This window comes from Caretta caretta, chromosome 2 (assembly GCF_965140235.1).
Source record: "Caretta caretta isolate rCarCar2 chromosome 2, rCarCar1.hap1, whole genome shotgun sequence".
Classification (NCBI taxonomy): domain Eukaryota; kingdom Metazoa; phylum Chordata; order Testudines; family Cheloniidae; genus Caretta; species Caretta caretta.
Window position 1 is genome coordinate 212,711,261 of NC_134207.1, and position 20,124 is coordinate 212,731,384.

Below are 20,124 nucleotides of genomic sequence, written 5' to 3' on the forward strand. Positions count from 1 at the left end.
GTTCAATGTTATGCAGGACCATGCTGGGCTGACGTGGGGCAGCCAGTCCAAAAATAAAGAGGAAGCAGGATCTGAAGCAGGAAGTGGTATAATACCCTGGGGTGCACCTTCTAAAGGCCTGCTTGGACCCACCAGAGAACCTTTGTGACCCTGACGGGAGGTTGAGGTGGATGGAAATAGTTGACAGCACTTGTAACCTCTCTCTTTTCTCTGATAAGGTTCCTGTCTTGGAGGCGGAGCTGAGAAGTATGGCAGCTGTTGGGGCCTGAAGTGCTTCGTCGAATCAGATGGAGCACACTGGACTCAATGATCTCAGCAGAATCAATGGTGCCACCATGGGACCGGGGATGGAGGAATGGCCCAACGTGGGTTGCACTCCATCACCTTCCCCTTGCTTACCTTTCTTTGGCAGCAGCGAGGCACCCTCTATCGGTGTGCTGCTTTTTGTGCTTCTTTCTTGGCACCAGGGATGGAGAGCAGTGCCGGGATGCACACAGTGGCGGAGGAGCACTTTGCACAGAGGCTGAAGTGCTGAATCCAAGGGGCTTAGTTCTGAAGCCGGTCTAAGAGCCGCTTCCATTAGGATATCCTTAAGTCTGATCACTCTGACCTTCTTTGTGCAAGGTTTAAAGTCCCAACAAATTTGGCAGTGGTCTTACATGTGAGATTCTCTCAGACACTTCAGACAACTGGGGTGTGGGTTGCTCATGGGCATAGGCTTCGCAACCATCACGGGCAGTAAGAAGGAACTGAGAGGGTGTGGAGCCGGCAGTGACCCTTATACATGTGCATAAGCGTGCAGCACCAGAGGGCATCAGAGCTGGCCCAATGAATATCACTGAGAGAAAAATCTCTGGCAACAATCTGGCAAATCATCTTAGGTGTTCACACACCTAACGTGGAATGGACATGTGCAAGCACTCAACGAAGAGCTAAACTGGCTCTTTTTTAAGACAACTATATACACAGATGCTGTATCTGCAGCTAGCATTCAAGCCAAGAGCACACAGACTGACTTTATGGTGCCTCCTCCAAACTCCTCCTTCCTGAAACCTGCGCTCCTCCCTCCAAATTCCATTCAGGTTGCTATATTGACAACTATGCTAAACCATCATCACAATTAGTACTAATTGTATTCATGATGGCACTCTCAAAAGAGAGGCAAAGATTACTGAGGCAAATAGACTGAATTATCCTCTTATTCTTAAAGGAGTTCTATTCAGGGAAGGTTTGAGGCACAGGGGTGTGGTACTGAAGGGACACTTTTACTACTACACCTGCTCTTTTAGATAAATGGAGCACATCAGTATCCATTACAAACAATCCCATGCTGTTTAGTAGCATCACATTCACAAAAAGAGTTTCAAAATAAAATAATAATAACTGTAGAACAATGCAGAAGTGGTATGCACATTATTTGGACATAACTATGGGTTTTAAAGGGACACTGTTAGAATGGCAATACCAAATTTTGATATAACAGCTAGATAAAATGAATTAAGCTGCCTACATTTTTATGTGAAGGCATAGTAGTAAAATTAAATTTATAAAAGTCTGGTTTTTTTTTCAAAGTTGGAACAAGTTGTTATTGTATGGTTGCAGACTTGCTTAAATTATTTATTCTTTAATAAATAACAATATTTTTCTTTTTCTAAAATTTGCCTTTCAAAGTCTGAAGTCCTCTTTTTAGTCATGACACCAGCGCAGCATGGACAGGAGCAAAACAAGCTTCTCCACAGTGTTCATGAATGTGCCTCAAACTTGACCTGTGGGGAATAGATTTAGGCTGGATCATTAATTTCCTGTCTCTGCTGTCAGTGATAAGTATGGCAGTGGTCTCTGTGATGTAAACTTCTACCCATTAAAAAGGGCTGAGACCACCAACTCATTTCACATAAGCCATAATATGGTGACAATTTCACTCACTACCAACCTGGGCTGGAGTTGAACCAGGAACGTAGAGGTGAGAAGCACTATAGCCCAGTATTAGTCCTGAGTCAGCCAATCTCCTTGCTTTTATAAAATCTCAAACAAAGAACAAGACTGACCTTGGCAACAGAGTAAATGAAACTTTTAAGGGAGTCAAATTTTGGGGCCTACCACCTTGATAATGTCCCTTGAAATAACTGACTGTTTGGTTAGACTGTTTTAAGTAAGGCAAATGGTGTAAGTAAAATTAAAACCCTTTTCACAAAAACAGTAACAGATCGTAATTTTCTATGTTTAGGGTTTAGGCTTTGAATTCAGTTGTGTGATGTCTAAATACAAAACCTTCTTGGATACTGTACATACCACTTCATGGACCACCCAAGAGGTGTTACAGAAAAAAAAAAGTTTTATATGTTTGTGGTATATTTGCTTTATCGTACAGGTTCAGAGTTATATATTTTAGATAAACCATTTCAAATTATAAGTCTTGACAGGGTCAGAGGTACAAGTTAGTGGACTCACTGCCATTTTTGAACTGCAGCCATTACAAATTGAAGCCTGGTATTTCCCAGCAGTTACAGTTTGCCCAGTCTTGACTGGCACTTGTTCACCAAGCCCTTCCACAGCAATAAGACCAAATGCATTCTGCTTTACTGTGAAAGGAAATGATGTATGAAATGTAGGGCTGCTGGAAGTAAGTACAGTAGGGCATGTTTTAAATAGGTTCTTTCTCCTCTGGCCCCATGAAAACAGATTATCAAAAGCCAATGCTTCATGGCTGAAAGAGTGATCCGTCATTTAGAATGAGATATTTCACTGATATTATGTTTCACAGGTACTTATTTTAAAGCAAATAACACTTTATTGTATTGCACAGAAGATACCATTCTTGGCCAAATCCATGAACCTTAGTAGGAGTTTTACCTGAGTAAGGTGTGAAGATTTGGCCCATATTATACTTTACTGGTATTTTTTATACTTCTATACAATTACAATGCAGTTAAAACTACGTATTTTTCTCATACCGGGTAAAATTGTTTACATTTAACTTTAATAGTGGTACATGTGAGGAGGTAGATGTAAAGTTGGTTTACTGCTATCGTATAATAATGATGTTTATCAGTGACTGATTAAATTATCAAACATTTTCTTGTATATTTTGAGTTGATGGCCAGAACAAGTAAATTGCTTGTTTATTGAAACCTATAATGTTTCCAAGAATCATAAATTTTATAAAAAGTCTAGTTTTATATATTTTGTAGTATATTTGCTATATAGTGCCGGTATAAAGTTGCATATTCTTGATATAACTTTTCAAATTGCAAGTCTTGACAGACGTCAGAGGTAAAAAAGTTAGCGGTCTTGTTGCCATTTTGCTTAAACAGTTATTTTAAACTAGTTCCACCATGGGTCATTTTTTATGTCTTTCAGGATTACTATAGTTGTTACTTGTGTGAGCTTTCACTCTACTGCCAGTTTTGGCACTTTTAGAAGGAAACAAATACCAACCTGAATGCTGTTAGGTACTCTACATCTCCCATGGGGGGATCCAAGCCACCTGTCCAAGCAATATTTACATTATATCCTTTGCCAAGGCCTCTTCCAACCTGAAAAGACAGGGGAAAGTGCCAAAGTGGGAGGGGAGCAGGAAAAGGGGAGATGAAAAAAATAAGAAAACATACAAATGTGTGCTTTTGAAACAAACATCAAACACCATGTCAAATCAGCCCAGCCTTGTTTGACAGGGACTGTTCTGGGTTATACACTTGTTCTCTACTGGTCCTCCAGTCCCAATGGACAATTTGGTAATCTGGTGTAATTTAAAGCACCAGCGAAGGACGAGAAAATTAGGGGTAATCATGCAAAGCAATTACCTGAAAGATGCAAATAAAAATGGGTCTCTAAAGAAATAAACCTAACCTCATTTGGGGCTCCACTGCCAGGGAAGAAGTTGCCTTCATCATAGCGATGGAGGGAAACATACAGGATGCTGGGGTCAGCATAAAAAGCCTGCTGTGTACCATTGCCATGGTGAACATCCTAAAGGGGAAATTAAATAGATGACAAATGCAATAATGTCCAACTCGGTGAGTAGAGATAAGTTCTTCTCTCTCTCTCTCTCTCTCTCTTCCCCTCCCTCCTCTTTTCTCTTTCCCACTCCCTCCACCACCCCTATACTTCCTGAACTTTCAGGCAAATTACTCTTTAATGCACTCATTTTTTAAACTGGCTTCTAAAAATCAGGAAACCACAGTGAGCGTGCCCTGGAGACTCCAGATGAGCAGTCATTGAGAAATCCCAGTCCTTTTGTACAATTAGATATTTATACACCGGCTCTTTGTACTCCTTGCCTCAGTGATGGAATCTAGCATCCTGTTTTATGGAGGAATTTTATGACTTATTAACTGCCAACAGTTCATAACCCCTCAGGCTTAATTAACTAGCCTCACTGGCCTCTGAAGAAAGACTAATGTTTAAACTACAAACTAGTATTTTGCAAAAGGATCTATGGTTTACAGAGCATTTTCGCAATTCTTGACAGAACACTAACCATAAGTGCGTTCATTGATTTGCCAAGTTCCACTACTGAGGTCAAAGGCTTTGCGACCAGCTGAGTAAATTGGCTTTCTTGAAACATTCAGTTCAGTTAGCAGTCCCTCAGCAGTTAGATCCACATCAAAAGATGCCAGATGCAGAAGGACTTCATACTTCATTTTTGCAAAATCATGACGGCAACAGTCAAAGACATAGCAGTATGATCTCATTAGCTGTTAAATCATCTGGCAGAGAAGAGCTGATAGTATGGTGCCTTCCACAACCAGGGAATGACCATAGCCAATTTGCATATTTCAAACATTATATAACAGCCCGAACACCAGTGCACAGGAAATCTCTTTCTTTAAATAAAATATTTTAAAAAATATTTAGAGAATGAGCATACGATAATGGATAATGGTTTAAACTTTTCAAATTTCTTTTTTGTTTCTTCACAATTGTCTCATTGTACAGTATATGGTTAGATACATATGGGGTTTTATAAGTGAAAAGGGAAAACCCAGGTGCACTGTGGTGGAAGAAAACTGAAGGGTTTGGGGTTTTTTTCTAAACTTCCACATTGAACCTTATAAGAGGCTGAAAGATTTCAGATGTTGATTCTGCTTCTTTACTCCATCTGAGTAAAAATATAGATTTCAAGAAGCTATACCGCAAGGAGAATAAACAAAATATTTTGAAAAGCAACCCTAATGCTTTGACTGCATTTTCATTACAAACGAGTGTCCTTGGGTCTGGGCTGATATATAGTCTTCAAAAAATATTTTATTCAAAACCTCTCAACAAAATTGCCAGCTGTTCATCATTCATCTATTCACTGTGATCTCTGGGCACCAGATACAAATTAAAGGAACATAAAAATAAATGATATAAAGGCCTGTGCTCTCCATTCTTAAGTTGGCTTCTACTGTCATGGGGTTTGATTTTTTTAATATGTTCTTGTTCCAACAATTTTTAAATTATAGGAATTAAAATAGACACTTGGGCCTTTTATATACTTCTTCATCTTCTATCCTGCAAAAAAATAATTTTCTATTGTAAACTTAAATTTTGCCAATGAAAATAGTCCGGAAATGCCATTGAGTAGACAAAGATATCTGCATGGTAAGGATAGTGTATTCTACTATTAATCAGTTATATGGTTTGTGTATGGACTGGGTTCTGAGCCTATCCTTCTTGGATGAAATGTATGACTTATTCAGAAACTATGGATCAATCCAAAAACTGAGATTTATTCATAGGAAGGAATGAAAAAAGAAAAGCAGAAAGGGAGGTGTTTTTTTCCCCTGGCGTAGACGTAGAAAGTTTCAAAATGAAAAACAGAGAAGTTAAAGTTATATATACCAAAGCATTTCTGAACTTTAAGGAATGCACTGGACTGAATATTATTAATTATTATTATTATTATTGTAGTAGCCCCTACAGGTCTCAGTCAGCTTGGGGCCACATTGTGCTCGCCACTATAAACATATAGCCTGGAAGGTCAATTAGAAATCCCAGGGTACATCTACACTTGAAATGCTACAGCGGCACAGCTGCAGCGCTGCACTTGTGCCTCTGTAAGTGTGGACCCTGACTGCATCCACGGAAGGGATTCTCCCACTGATGTAGTTAATTCATCTCCCCAAGAGGCAGTAGCTAGGCTGATGGGAGAATTTTTCCTAATACTGCGGATTAGGTCAGCATAGTAACATTTTTCAAGGATGTCGATTTTTCACGCTCCTAACATCTATGATTCGATGTTATCTTTCAGGTGAGACCACTAAGGGCAGTTCTCCTTTGCTTTGAATGGACATTAGTGCTCTCATAGGTAATTAGTTACATTTGGATTGTGGCTTTGCCTCTATGTTCATAGAAGGGGCAACACGTTGTTGCATTGAGCCTGGAGGAGATCAGAGACCAGACTGTGACTGTTCCAGGGGTGAAGTCATCTGTGCCAGCCCTCCGTACCAGCTCAGCTCAACATGTTTGTGGAGGAGAGCCAGAGGGGAGCTGAGCGTTACTTGCCATTCAAAATTCAAGCTGGGTTTCTTAGTGGAGATTGGTCAAATAGGCCTCTTGTTTATAATTCTATTCCCGGACTGGATGACAGTAACATTATAAGCAGATCTAAACTTTACATAGGTTTGCTAGGAGTTTATAAACTTAAAATTTACTTCATGCTAGTAAATCCCAATCACCCAGTGAGCAAATGGACACAAAATACAGTGGAAGTGAATTTGTTCACAAATCCTGATGAGTTTCTGCAGAAATATGTTTGTGCTGTTCTTTCTCTCCATCAGTGCATTCCTAAACCATAGGGTAAAACTTCTGATAAATATTTGAAAACTATTCCAAGAATATCAATATTACTTTTATATTTATTTTAACCATATATTTCTTCATTTGCTATTTCTCTTGCTTACACTTTCCCCTCCCCCCTCTCTTTTTCCTTAACTACTAGTATGCACACTTAAGTAAACAAAAGTGCTAGATGGTAAGGCCATGACTTCACAATAAGATTTAATTATGAGAGCAGATATGAACAAGATTTAGACTATTAAGCCATGCACTTCAAAAAACCTTTAACATATTTTGTCTTTAAATCTTTTATCACCTGCAAAAATTAATTAAGTGCAGATGTAACAGGTTAGGTTTTGATGCCAGGGTTCATTTCCTGTCTATGCTTTGTCAGACAACCTATTACACCTCCTCATGAACTGTAGGCAAAACAAAAATGGTGCTCATAAATCAACATTCAGCTTTCTCTGGGCTGTGTATTGAGCTGATCCTTTAAGTATGAAGCAAAGCTCCAATTCATTATTCATGAAAATAATATAGACAACATGCCAAACGTCATCTGTATTTAAATAAACCATCTGTTAAAAAAATTAGAACTCTATTGTGTAAGAATGCATTCTATTAAAATACTAGATTAATCCAATGAAGTTGACTTTTAATCATTTTGCTCTCCTGCAGGGAATCATCCAAAGCTGGCATATATGATTTGAAAACTTTTCAGAGAGAATGACTTGTTGATTTGTTTTAATAATATCAATGTTACTCAACAAGCAGATGGGGGAAGTGGCCAATTTGGTTACCAAAGCAACAGCATTCTTTAAAGCATATCAGACTATTTAAAGTCTGTATTCTGTAGGGAAAAGTAAACTTGGGTTCTGTTGGGTTATTTTAACAGTGGAAGTATCAATTCATTTAAGGACCATAAATGTTGCCCTGATCTGTGCCTTCTTCTCATTAAGTTGCAGTTAACACCATTAAAGTGAAACATAGATGTTTATAGTTTCAGTACTGCCATCCTGGCTTTAATGAGTTCCCAAATTCAAAGGAAATACACACTTTTATTTCTTGTAAGTATTAAAGGCAGGAAAGCCTGACATACAAATATAAATTCATTATATTTTATCTAGATGCACTGAAAGTGTGATGCTTGCCAAGAATACATACCAGATCTACAATCAATATCTTGCCTATATTTAGCTTGTCTCTCAAGTATTTGGCAGTAATTGCAACCGAATTAAAAAAGCAGAACCCCCTGTGGAATAGAGAAGAACAGAAATAAGAAAGCAAATCAGTCAGGAAAACAGTTATAAATAATGTTCAGGGCATTTAAAAAAAACCCTATAAGATCTCTGAAGCCATAAATCTGCTTCTGGGAGTACCTAGAAAGCCTTTTCAGTCATCTGCTAACAATTAGAGTTCTTCAGAGACATGCACAGTGCAGGTGATTGCCAGTAACCCTAGCACTCCAAGATGGGCAATATTCCCTGGTACTTACATGGCTGTTGATTCTTCAGCATGATGGCCTGGGGGCCTTACAACAGCAAAACCGTTCTGTAAGAACAAGATAGGTTTTCAATTATCAGATTTTTTTGGAAAAAAAAGCTGGTTTCTCTGTGTAACACAGCACAGCAGGCAAACAGAATTGGATTCTACCAGAGGCTCTTGAGCACGTTTTGCTGCCCCCATTACCCTTTCATAGAATTAGCAGAAACAATATATGTGATCAAAGCTGCATGTATATCATAACTTAAAGAGAAGCAAAGAGACAGACTCTAATATAGTCAGGATAACAGTAAGATATTTTGGAGCTGTACAGCACATAGATGGCAAATATACACAATAGCTATTGTTCTGTACGACACAAGCATAACTGATTTATTCATTTTAGTCCAGAATTCATAGTTGGTAGAGAGAAAGTATCACTGATCCACCCAAATTAACATTTCATCCAAATTAAATTGCTCCCTGTTGATCCATTTCAGACTATAAAACAGTAGAAAGGAAAAAAGCATTGATATTTACATACAATGGTTTGGAAATGTTGGCTCTACCTTCTGTGTAAACTAAATAATAAATTTACACTCGCACACAGAAAAGGCAATTCCTAAGAGTAGAAAAGGAGGACAATGAAAATCTCATTCTTCTCCAGTCTATAAATTAAGCTTGGAGGCCTGCCAAAGCTTGCAACTTTATTGAATTCCCTTAGTCAATTTCTAACACACATTCTGGAGTTTTATAGAACATTTTCATACACAGCAGCTATCAGAAGTAGTGATGATCAAGGAATTCCTTAACCTACAGATTCACTGCAATGCATCACGTAAAAAAAAAACCATGAAGTCCCCCCTACATGAAGTAAAGGAAAGATCTATAAATCCTTGCAGGACAGCTGCTGTTCAAAAATGTAGGCTGGATAGTCATGAAAATAATTTGCTATCATAAGGAAAAAACTGTTAATCAAAACCTGGGCCAAATTCCACTCCCTCTTATACCAGTGTGAATCAGGAGTAACTCCATTACTTTAGCAGATTTACTCTTGGTTTACACAGATGCGACGGGGAGCAGAGTTGGACTCTTGTGTGTTCAACTACTGCTTTAAAACCATAGCCAATGGAGATTTAAAAAAATGAGGTTCTAATCAATGCATAATTCTGGCAGCCAAACCTATATTTTAAGTAGTCAACAAGGAGTGCCCCAAATCTCTCATACAAAATGCAGCAATGGATTTTAAGAAAACACTGTAGAGTACTGTTGAATACATATGCCTTTCATTGATAAATTATTCTAATTAGAACTAAAGAGGCTAGTTAGGTTGCAGTGCTGCAGTACTTATCCAGGAAAACAACTATGAGAATCGATGGACCTGATTGTCCTTTCACTTCCACAGGTGTAAATAATGAGTAACTACAAATAAATCAAGGGAGCTATACTGGTGTATGTGAGATCCATTTTCTTAGACAAAAGTGCCATTGAACGTAAAAATAGCAGTTGCCTTACTGAAGGCTAATTTAACAGCCAAGCAACATTACAATAGCATCTCATATAACCTACCGGTTAAACGCAATTAGAGAAGCCAACTACAATATTTTCTAGAGTCTAGACTATTGTGTTATCAGTCTAAACGGAGCCCAAGGCAGCTGCAAAGGAAGTTCCACTGACCCTCATTTAGAGACTTCAGGACACTCGGCAGCATCTCTCATTGTCATACTCCTCATTTGCATATAAATGTTCATACTTTATCAAAAAGAGACACACACGTCAGATATATGTGTCAGTTCTGAGCTATATCTCCCTTGGCAATTGAACAGAAATTGCCTGTAGATTGAATTCACCAGCAATGAAAACCAAAAACCAAGGCAACTACAAAGCCATTAGAGAGGAATATCCAGGATTGCCTACACTCATCGGGTTTGTTGTTTTTCATAAAGCTTCAGATCTTGGAGTCAGGTGATTAAAAAAAACATTTCTAGCCTTCATAATTGCTGAGAAAAACTTGAAAATGTAACCTTTGAAGGCTCAAAGGCCAGATGGCAAATTAAAAGTACCCCAAATTTACTATTTTTAAAAAATTTCATCATTTTAAAGCCAATGTAACGGACCATGGGGGATCTAATTCATGATTTTTGAATACTTAGGGTTGGCAATACTGAACAGCACTGGCTGTCTAAAGTAATTAGTCTGCTGATTGTACTTAATATACAGTATAGTGAATCAGAAGGAGGATGGGCTAGCCTATAGCTGTCAAACCAAATACTGCTAGCTAAAATCTTAGTACTTTTTGCGGCCTCTTTTTTCACAAAATATGTTTCACAGGTGAGTGTAACAAATTTCATTCTCATTCAGACAAATTCTGAGATGTGTTTCTCCCCTCTATCATTTGTGAAAATCTAAATAATATATACATTCAAGTACATGTAGGTAGAGAACCAAGAGAACACATAGTCAAGGAGGCATCACTCATCAAGTTATGACGTGTATTTTGCTCTTTCAATCCTGGAAAACAATTTGGAAATATCAGTGCAAGAATTATAGCTGCCCCTGCTCAGTTCACAGATCATTATTATCTAACCTTATCAGTATTCCCAAAAGATAGATATAATTAAGATGATTATCTCTCAGAGTACATCATGGGGATATCTAAAGGGGAGAAAATGGGACACTTTCCTGTTTTTGACAGCATGACAGATACATTGTACACTCCTCTCTTCTGTTTCTTTACTGTGGCAATCCACAAAGGCAAGGAGAATTGTTAGAATGATCCATTTGGAGATCTAGTTTCCTTACCAGTGGCTAATTTGGGACATCTTGGGGTAGTTAACCCTGTCAGTCCCCTATGAGCATCCAAAATACCTATGTGACCCCTCTGGAGCATGCATTATATATCCGTACATTACACTGAAATACAGTGCATTACAACAGGCATGTGGGGAAACATTTTTCTTAGGAAAAAACCCTATGCTGGTGATCAAGCAGTTAATTTAATCTAATCCATATTGAGCAACACTGAACAGTGATTATCAGCTAACACACAGTATTAAAAAACAACATTCATGCAACTGATAGAACACTTCACATGTCCTTTAGCTTCAAGCTTTGCACAAACATACTCTATATTAGCACAACTGAATGTCAGCTCATTTATTTAGGCAATATTTAAATACCAAACTGTGAGCTCTGAACAGCTCTGGCTGAGGGTTAGACAGAAATGCAAAAATACACTGTAGAGATAGACAGAGTAACGAAGAACAATATGTTGAAAATGAAGTGAACACATAAATTCAAAACATTTTTTACATACACCTATTTATACTAGGATACAGAAACCATTATATGTAAACTGACTGACATAAATGCACATTAAAAGAAAGATTCACGTCTGTGGCATTATATACTTAGTTCTCTGGTTAAACTTGAAGATAAGGAGTAGACCTGCAACTAAGATGGTATAAAGCAGTGGCTCTGAACCTTTCCAGATTACTGTACCCCTTTCAGGAGTCTGATTTGTTTTGCATACCTCAAGTTTCACCTCACTTAAAAACTACTTGCTTACAAAATCAGATGCAAAAATACAAAAGTGTCATAGCACACTATTACTGAAAAATTGCTGACTTTCTAATTTTTACCATATAATTATAAAATAAATCAATTAGAATATAAATATTGTACTCACATTTCAGTGTATAGCATATAGAGCAGTTTAAACAAGTCATTGTCTGTACGAAACTTTAGTTTGTACTGACTTTGCTAGTGCTTTTTATGAAGCCTGTTGTAAAACTAGGCAGATATCTCAATGAGTTGATGTACCCCCGGAAGACCTCTGCATACCCGCAGCATACGTGTACCCCTGTTTGAGAATCACTGGTATAAAGTCTACACAGGCTCAAACTGGGAATGAGAGAGGAGTCATATATTCAAACTTTCAATTCACAGAGAAGATGCATTTTCTATCTATGTGATCCTGTCTCCAGGCTACTGGAGAGAAAAACAAGGAGAATTCATTCTCTTCCTGTACTAAGGTAAGTATTCTGCTCCCTTTCAATGCTATACATGTGGCTGGATGCCTACTTTCCAAAGAGTAGCTGGGAGATCAGTCATGTATGCTAGCATTCTTTTCTTCAGTATTTTACTTAATTCCTTGATGCTATGCTATGCTATGCTATGCAACAGCACAATCGGACATCCATCCTGTTTCTGTTGAAATGCGCAGTCAAGGATAGTTTCCATCACATTATTGGGTTCTCTGCTGTTTATGTACAGGTTATATGCACTGATCTTCTATGGTGGATCCACGGCATAATGAGGTAATATAGGCCTAAGAAGCATTTTGCCACAATGTGAATTTGTCCATTCACAGCAATGTGAGAACAAGATCATGGTTACTGATGTTCTTCTCAAATATCCTGTACCCATCCTCAATGATTCATGTGTTTATGGACACATTCCTACAAAGTGCTGAATGACTTCTAGAGGTGCTGGGCACTATCAACTCTCATTGGCTTCAAAGAGAGTTTAGGATGATTAATAACTTGCAGTCAGGCCCTGAGAGGGTAACATTGATTCAGCAGTTGAAACCACTGCCAGCCAACTTTGACTAGTTAATTGATAAATATAACTTTTGTATTAAAATGAATGGTATTTAGTATATTATGTCTTGTTACAAAAAACGTACAGCATTTGTAAAATATATTTATTGCGGCAAGAAGCAGGGGTTCCTTTGGAAAAAAGACATCTAATCCTCTTTTGCTATCCTCAAGTTCAGTACAAAACTGGTACTGTATGATATTTATAAGCCCACTTGTGCATTGACTGAAAGCACCTTTTGGATCTTTACAAATGAGTTTCACATGACTTCACCCTACAGGACAAATAAATGCTCCCCAGAAAGTGTTCCAGTCATTTGCAGTGTCATGCATGCCGCTGCATCCCAATGGGACAACTTGTGTGAAAAAAGCTAGCCCTGTTTTTTTTAAAGACACAGCTTGGCTGTCTAATTTTGAAAATTTAGCCTTCTTTGTCTTTTGACTGTGTAAATAGGTAAAACAGTGTGATGCTGGGACCTAAGGCTTAACAATAGTAATATTCAAAGTGCCATTCTTGGTCATCAAAACATCCCTTTGATTTTAATAGGAGGGCTTTAGCTCTGTTTTAACAAATTTTCTGGATTTTTACATAGTAATTGGGTGCACAAGTCTTCTGGATCAGGCCAATATTGACATAAGACACTACTACATTTCTCTGTTTAGACTGCACTAGTTGGGTATATGACAAGTTCACCATGCTTTCATAAATAAAATCCTTTACAGTAGCATACTTTAAATACCTTTACTTTTAATATAGTTGGCCTATGTGATTTAAAAAAAATAATTTTGTAGCCATATTTGCAGCTGTGCAGGAGTTCCATTCAGCCAGCCGATGGGAGGGGACAAAGGTGGCCTTAAAACACCTTTGTGCTCCTCCAGTCTCTGATACTGTCAGCTCCCTGGCACAACATGGAATAGCCACAGGGCTGCTCTAAGTCCCACCAGCTTGTAATAGTCCCTTTGAAGCTATTATCCTGGATGAGAATCACTGTGTTCCAATCATCCTGCTTCAGCATGACCCCAAGACATGCCATACCTCATGGTGGAGGGAACAAGAGTGTAAGAGGTAGGGGAATCTTCAGGTGTCTGTTTTAGGGTAGCTTTAAAGGCTATTTGCCAGAGCAGGAGCTAACATCTGGCCCTTGGTGTCTAAGAATGCTGTGTACAAGAACTCATGATATTAACAGAGCAGTACAAGCAGCATGTAGATTTGCCAAGAAAACTATAACGAACATGCAGGAATGCCATTATTTCTTACAAAAGAAGCCAGCAGAGGCCAGAAACACAAGAAATCGCCATTAAACATGTAACTGTATGATGGAAACAGAGTAATACGCAACTGCTTGTCTGCATCCGTGACAATTCTGTAAAGATGACAGCATTGGAGAAAACTGGAAACGTGGGACTTGTAGTCTAAGAGGGCTGTACCTGGGTTGGCCTGTCTAGCCATGTATATTAACTACCCTAGTGAAAAATCAAACAAACAATAGGAAGAGAAAGACAATTGCTGTGAAGTTCAAGTGAATAATTCAAGTTGTATTGTTGTATAAAATAATAGCAATCACTTAGCTATGAACATAGCCATAATTACTAGGAGAAAACATCTAAGAGATGTTTTTGAATGCATTTTTTAAAAGACTAAAAGTAGAGCAAATAAAGGAAATGGTGTTTATTTAAAAATCCATACTAGGCAATTATAGTTGCCAGCTTTTATAAAAACAATACAAACAATATAACAATAACTATAAACAAAGCAATTCTGATGATAGCAATTTACTCTGTGTTTGTCTTTTTTCTTCTTTCTTTTTAACTCAGTGTGCATAGATGCTGTTGCAATAGGCACAGGGAGAGATTTTCAAAGGTGGAAATGACAGCTAAGCACCTAATCCTGAGTGTCAGTGGGAACTGGGCACCAAACCGCCCTATGTGCCTTTGGAAATCTCTCCTGCCATGGACATTAATTCATTCATTAGGAAGATGAGAGCTGGTGGCGGTAAGTCCTTCTCAGATAAGTGGCTTGTGTTGCTGCACTCCCACAGAGCTGGCCAGCAGAATCCCAAATGTGAGTGGGGCCACGGCCACAGGAGCAGGCAGAGACAGGTTCACTGGGGGCTAAACTAAATCAGTCTCTGCTGAAAAGCCTCTGTTACAGTGGAGCCGGGATTGAATTTTAAAACTGCCATTCCCCAGCGGAACTCCTTGGGCAGAGTAGCAGTGGTATCACCTCTGGAACAGTTACCCCAGGAGAAGGTGAAAATTGAATCTGTGGGGTTGAATCTGGCTCATTTTCTTTCATGCTTCATACCTTAATATTTCTTACTTACTTCAGTGTAGTTCAACAGGGATGCATTTGGGCATTGTTCTTCATTTCCCCCTTTGCTATACATCTGAAGTTGCCTTATAGAACTACTTATCAGTAAAACAGTACCACACAAATACCTGCTAAAGTAAAGCATAAACCATGAAGCAGTTCCTTACATAATCAATATATAACTGCATATGTAACACATTAGGAAGATTGGTACAGATGAAGTTAATATGTCATATTACTAACATGCCACAGTCATTTTATGTGATGTAACAAGCAGAAATAGTATAGTTCTTTGTACCCAAATGGTATAACTTGTCATATTACAAAGATGGGAAGAAAAAAAATAAATCATTTTCCCCAGTATCTATTATGCACACCAACACACATTCAAGTAACACAACTAATTCAACTCTTTCATGATGATTGAAACAATATGGACATTACAACATCCCACTCTATCCACAAATCAGCTGGTATCCAAGTTCAGTGCTGCCAAAAATATCTGACAAACTGTATGGCACATTTTTTGCATCTCATGCACTTAATCTTGTCTGACCGTATACTTTATAGACTAAGGTGAGACAGTGGTTCAGAGACCAACACCATATTCAAGCATATGGGTCTAATTCAAAGCCCACTGAAGTCAATAGGAGTCTCCAATGAAGTTTAAATCAGTCCCTATGTTCCTAGAATAGTCTTTTAAAGAAGTTTTTTTCCTAATTGTTTTTAAGAGATCAGGAGTAAAGCTCTTTTCGTGCTTCTCTTCGACTGATTTCACAGACTTTTATAAAGATGCTTTGAAGCAGAAGCAGAGCCGTATTCCAATCCATGTTCCGCCCATCTTTTGACTACTAAATAACTATGCCGTCTTCTGCTATGTACAGGCCTCAATACCTTTCTCCCACGGTAAAGTCTGAACCAACTTTTTCCCTGCTTGCCTAAACTGGATTTTAGCAATACATCTGAACTGAGGGTATGGGCAATTAAAAAAAAATTTGTTTAAAGAGGTGCATTATTGAAGGGGGAAATGAACAAATATATGCCTCTCCTTTTAAAGAGTAACAAAGAAGGAGAATATTTTGGGACAAATTGTGCTTACCCTCCTCACATGAATAATATCACTGATTTTATAGTGCTAGTTCCATGAGCATGACAGGCAGGATCTGGCCCTGTATGACTTGAGCCTTGAGCAATATCAGTATCCAAACTTATTTGGAATGACAATTTCAAGTTCAATTCCAGTTACCCAGAAATAGCAGGGAAACAGCACAGTAACAATGACTGAATACAGCAAATTTATTTTGTTCCTGATGTGTGCTGACATATTGCAAAGCACCACCCCATAAAAGGATACAGTTTTTGTTTCTGAGGATATTAATTTCAAACTGTTTTAATTCAATTAAATGATCCCTGTCTAGTAAGAGGGTAATTACACCCACCCACACACCTGAAGATATGGGAAGGGGCTTGTGTTTGTTTTGGTTCAGTTTAACTAGATGCTCAAGATAGTATCGGACCTTGTCATCTTTTAACTGATTTGGCCTTTTTCTTGAGTGTCCTTGTGCATTACTGCCATGGAAACTTTTAAAACAAAAGGGAATAACCAGACAAAATCCACCAGTTCTTCACAGTTGTTTGCAGAGGTCTCTTCTGTTTCATATTTGTCAAATTAAAAATATATGGTGCTTATGTGTTTCTCGCACAGAATAGAGTGTTGCCATTGCCAATGTTGACATATTTAATGAATATAAAAATAAAATGAAGAGAAATCCTTATTTTGAGTATTGTGCTTAAAATAATTAACTCCAACTTATAGTAGCACTTCATAGGGATATTGGAAACTGCAGAAAAGAGTATCAGAAATGTTCCTGTGGATTCCAAAGGCCCAGTTGTGCAATCTTACTCACATTGAGTAGTACTTAATTACAAAAGGCCCCCCACTGCACAATTAGTCCCCAAATTAGGCAGCCCCTTTCTTCAGCTACATTAGTTCAAGAATTAACCCATTTCACATCTGTTAATTTTTCTGTCAATGGGAAGGTGTGACAGGGTTGCCAAAGAAATCCAAGGCACATTACATAACTGGGAAAGACACTCAGAGATTGCATTTTCACAAGATACTATCCAATAAAACTAATATTGCAGCATCGAAAAAGTATTTTTTAAGAATAATATTACTGAGCAATGTGTAAACATAACCAATTATAGTATTAATTTACTTATTGTTATATACTTATAAATTAATTTTAGAGCCTTAAAAGCATTACTAATATAATGAATAAGCACTGACAATAAATAATAATAGTAAAATATCTGGTTTTAAAAAGTTACCAGTATTAATCATGACAATTTGGTTATCACTAGGGAAATACCAAAGACCCAAACACTATCACAGAAAGCAATTATTGGCTCCATTAAACATTAAAGGGTGAAATTCTGTGCTGTGCCGCTAAGAGGTGCAGCACAGAACTTACAACCTGGAGGAAGAAAGCAAAGGTGTGCCCTTTTGATGCTGGGCTGCTCCAGGGACTGGTGAAGTCCCGGACATAACTTAGGCTATCTCTGGGAGCCTCTCTAAAAATATCTCTAGACAGCAATCGGGAGTTGTGACTGCAGGATGTATAGCCATACCGAAGCTAGCTTTGATCTAGCTAGTTCAAATAACAATGGCAGCATGGGCAGCGGCATGGGCCAGCTGCCTGAGTACGTACAAGAATCCCGGGCAGGCTTGTACTTAGACAGCGCCAGAGCTGCATCACTATTCTTATTAGAGCTACCTAGATCAAAGCTCCTCCGGGTTTGCACACATGTATCATAGAATCATAGAATCATAGAATATCAGGGTTGGAAGGGACCCCAGAAGGTCATCTAGTCCAACCCCCTGCTCGAAGCAGGACCAATTCCCAGTTAAATCATCCCAGCCAGGGCTTTGTCAAGCCTGACCTTAAAAACCTCTAAGGAAGGAGATTCTACCACCTCCCTAGGTAACGCATTCCAGTGTTTCACCACCCTCTTAGTGAAAAAGTTTTTCCTAATATCCAATCTAAACCTCCCCCACTGCAACTTGAGACCATTACTCCCTGTTCTGTCATCTGGTACCACTGAGAAAAGTCTAGATCCATCCTCTTTGGAACCCCCTTTCAGGTAGTTGAAAGCAGCTATCAAATCCCCCCTCATTCTTCTCTTCTGCAGACTAAACAATCCCAGCTCCCTCAGCCTCTCCTCATAACTCATGTGTTCCAGACCCCTAATCATTTTTGTTGCCCTTCGCTGGACTCTCTCCAATTTATCCACATCCTTCTTGAAGTGTGGGGCCCAAAACTGGACACAGTACTCCAGATGAGGCCTCACCAATGTCGAATAGAGGGGAACGATCACGTCCCTCGATCTGCTCACTATGCCCCTACTTATACATCCCAAAATGCCATTGGCCTTCTTGGCAACAAGGGCACACTGCTGACTCATATCCAGCTTCTCGTCCACTGTCACCCCTAGGTCCTTTTCCGCAGAACTGCTGCCTAGCCATTCGGTCCCTAGTCTGTAGCTGTGCATTGGGTTCTTCCGTCCTAAGTGCAGGACCCTGCACTTATCCTTATTGTGCTGCAGTCACACCTCTGATTGCCATGTAGCCCTCTCCTGAATTACGGCAGCATTCCTGGGTGGTTGTATCGGTTGTAGCACTGTGTACGCTGACCCCACCCACACCACAATGCCTTGTACTCACTCCCAGCATGCCTCTTCCCTCCCACTACACCAGGGCTTGCACTGAGGGAATGCTTCCTCTGGAGGACAAAGGTCTTCTTCCACAGGAATGTTTGGTCCCTTTACTTGTCTTAAAGGGCCCAGCATAGGGGTGAGGATCTCATCCCAAAAGCCTAATTCACCAATGAAGTCCATGGGCCATATTTGATAAGATCTCATACATATGAAGAGCTATACACAAGAAGTTATTTGTAGTGCACAACTACTATTGGTCCTAAAACCCGCATGAACTATGTTCTGTATTCCTGAGCACCATCTAGTGAACCTTATCTATTAATTATTTACCTAGACATCTCTCATCTACAGAGCACTCCTGTAACAATATTCACCTAGGTTTGACACTGGCCTCCGCTTACATACACCCAAGTTGAGGGTCCATAGCTGAGAAAAGTTTACCAGGAATTGTATTGTAGTGCCAGAAGTCTCCACAACCTTCCCACCACTAGGGGTCTACAGTCAGCCAGTGTAGTGCCAAAAGTTGATGGTGCTGAACAGTGAGAGGAATGGGGGATGCAGCAGGGCTGGCTGGGGAATGTGCTGATTCAATACATCTAAGGTGCAGACTTCATCAGCAGGGTTCCTAACAATTGCATTTTGTGTCTCAAACAAATGTATGACAATGTTTTGAGTATCTAAATTATAGACAAATTCAATTTTCAATTTACTATTTAAAAAGTAAATAGCAGATTAGCACTAGATTTAAAATATTGACTTCCAGACTGCAACCACTTCCGTGGTAACTGAGGTCTTACAGTGGCTTACACTTTATTCTTCTCAGCTACTCATTACACACAGATAAACAACCAAGAAGAATCACACAGTGTGCAAGACCCCATAAATCCATGGAGATAAGCAATAAAGGTCTTGCAGCAGATCCTGGTCATGTCAACTGCACATACAGCATATCTGTTTATTCTTATCTAGTCCTCCTTTTAAACTCTGTTAAGTTCTGCAGGGCAACCTACAGTCAACAAAGATAAAAGCTTGCTAAAAATCTCTACAGGTCCCTCATTGGTCCCTCTGGCCAGGAACAATGCACTGTAACTGTATGCACAGTACTAAACAGGGCCCAATTTTCAAACTTCTGTGCATAAAGGCCTGACATTTAGTCAGCAGGATTACTCTTCAACCTGAGTAGAGGGCTCCACAATATGGCCATATGTTTGGGTGCCCCAATTCTTCATTTGGTGCTTCAAATCACAAACACTT

At 38.9% G+C, this 20,124-nt stretch overlaps 1 protein-coding gene across 19 annotated transcripts in view; it reads right to left on the reverse strand.

Annotated features, from left to right (window-relative positions):
- The window catches only part of HDAC9 (histone deacetylase 9), a 704,322-nt gene that overhangs the window by 120,437 nt on the left and 563,761 nt on the right, over nt 1–20,124 (reverse strand). For all 19 annotated transcript variants that reach the window (XM_048838336.2, XM_048838333.2, XM_075125815.1 and 16 more), the window contains 4 exons: nt 8,258–8,313; nt 7,927–8,014; nt 3,850–3,969; nt 3,439–3,536 (listed from right to left, as the gene is read on the reverse strand). In XM_048838336.2, coding sequence (XP_048694293.1) covers nt 3,439–3,536; nt 3,850–3,969; nt 7,927–8,014; nt 8,258–8,313 — 362 coding nt within the window. The remainder of the gene's footprint in view (nt 1–3,438; nt 3,537–3,849; nt 3,970–7,926; nt 8,015–8,257; nt 8,314–20,124) is intronic.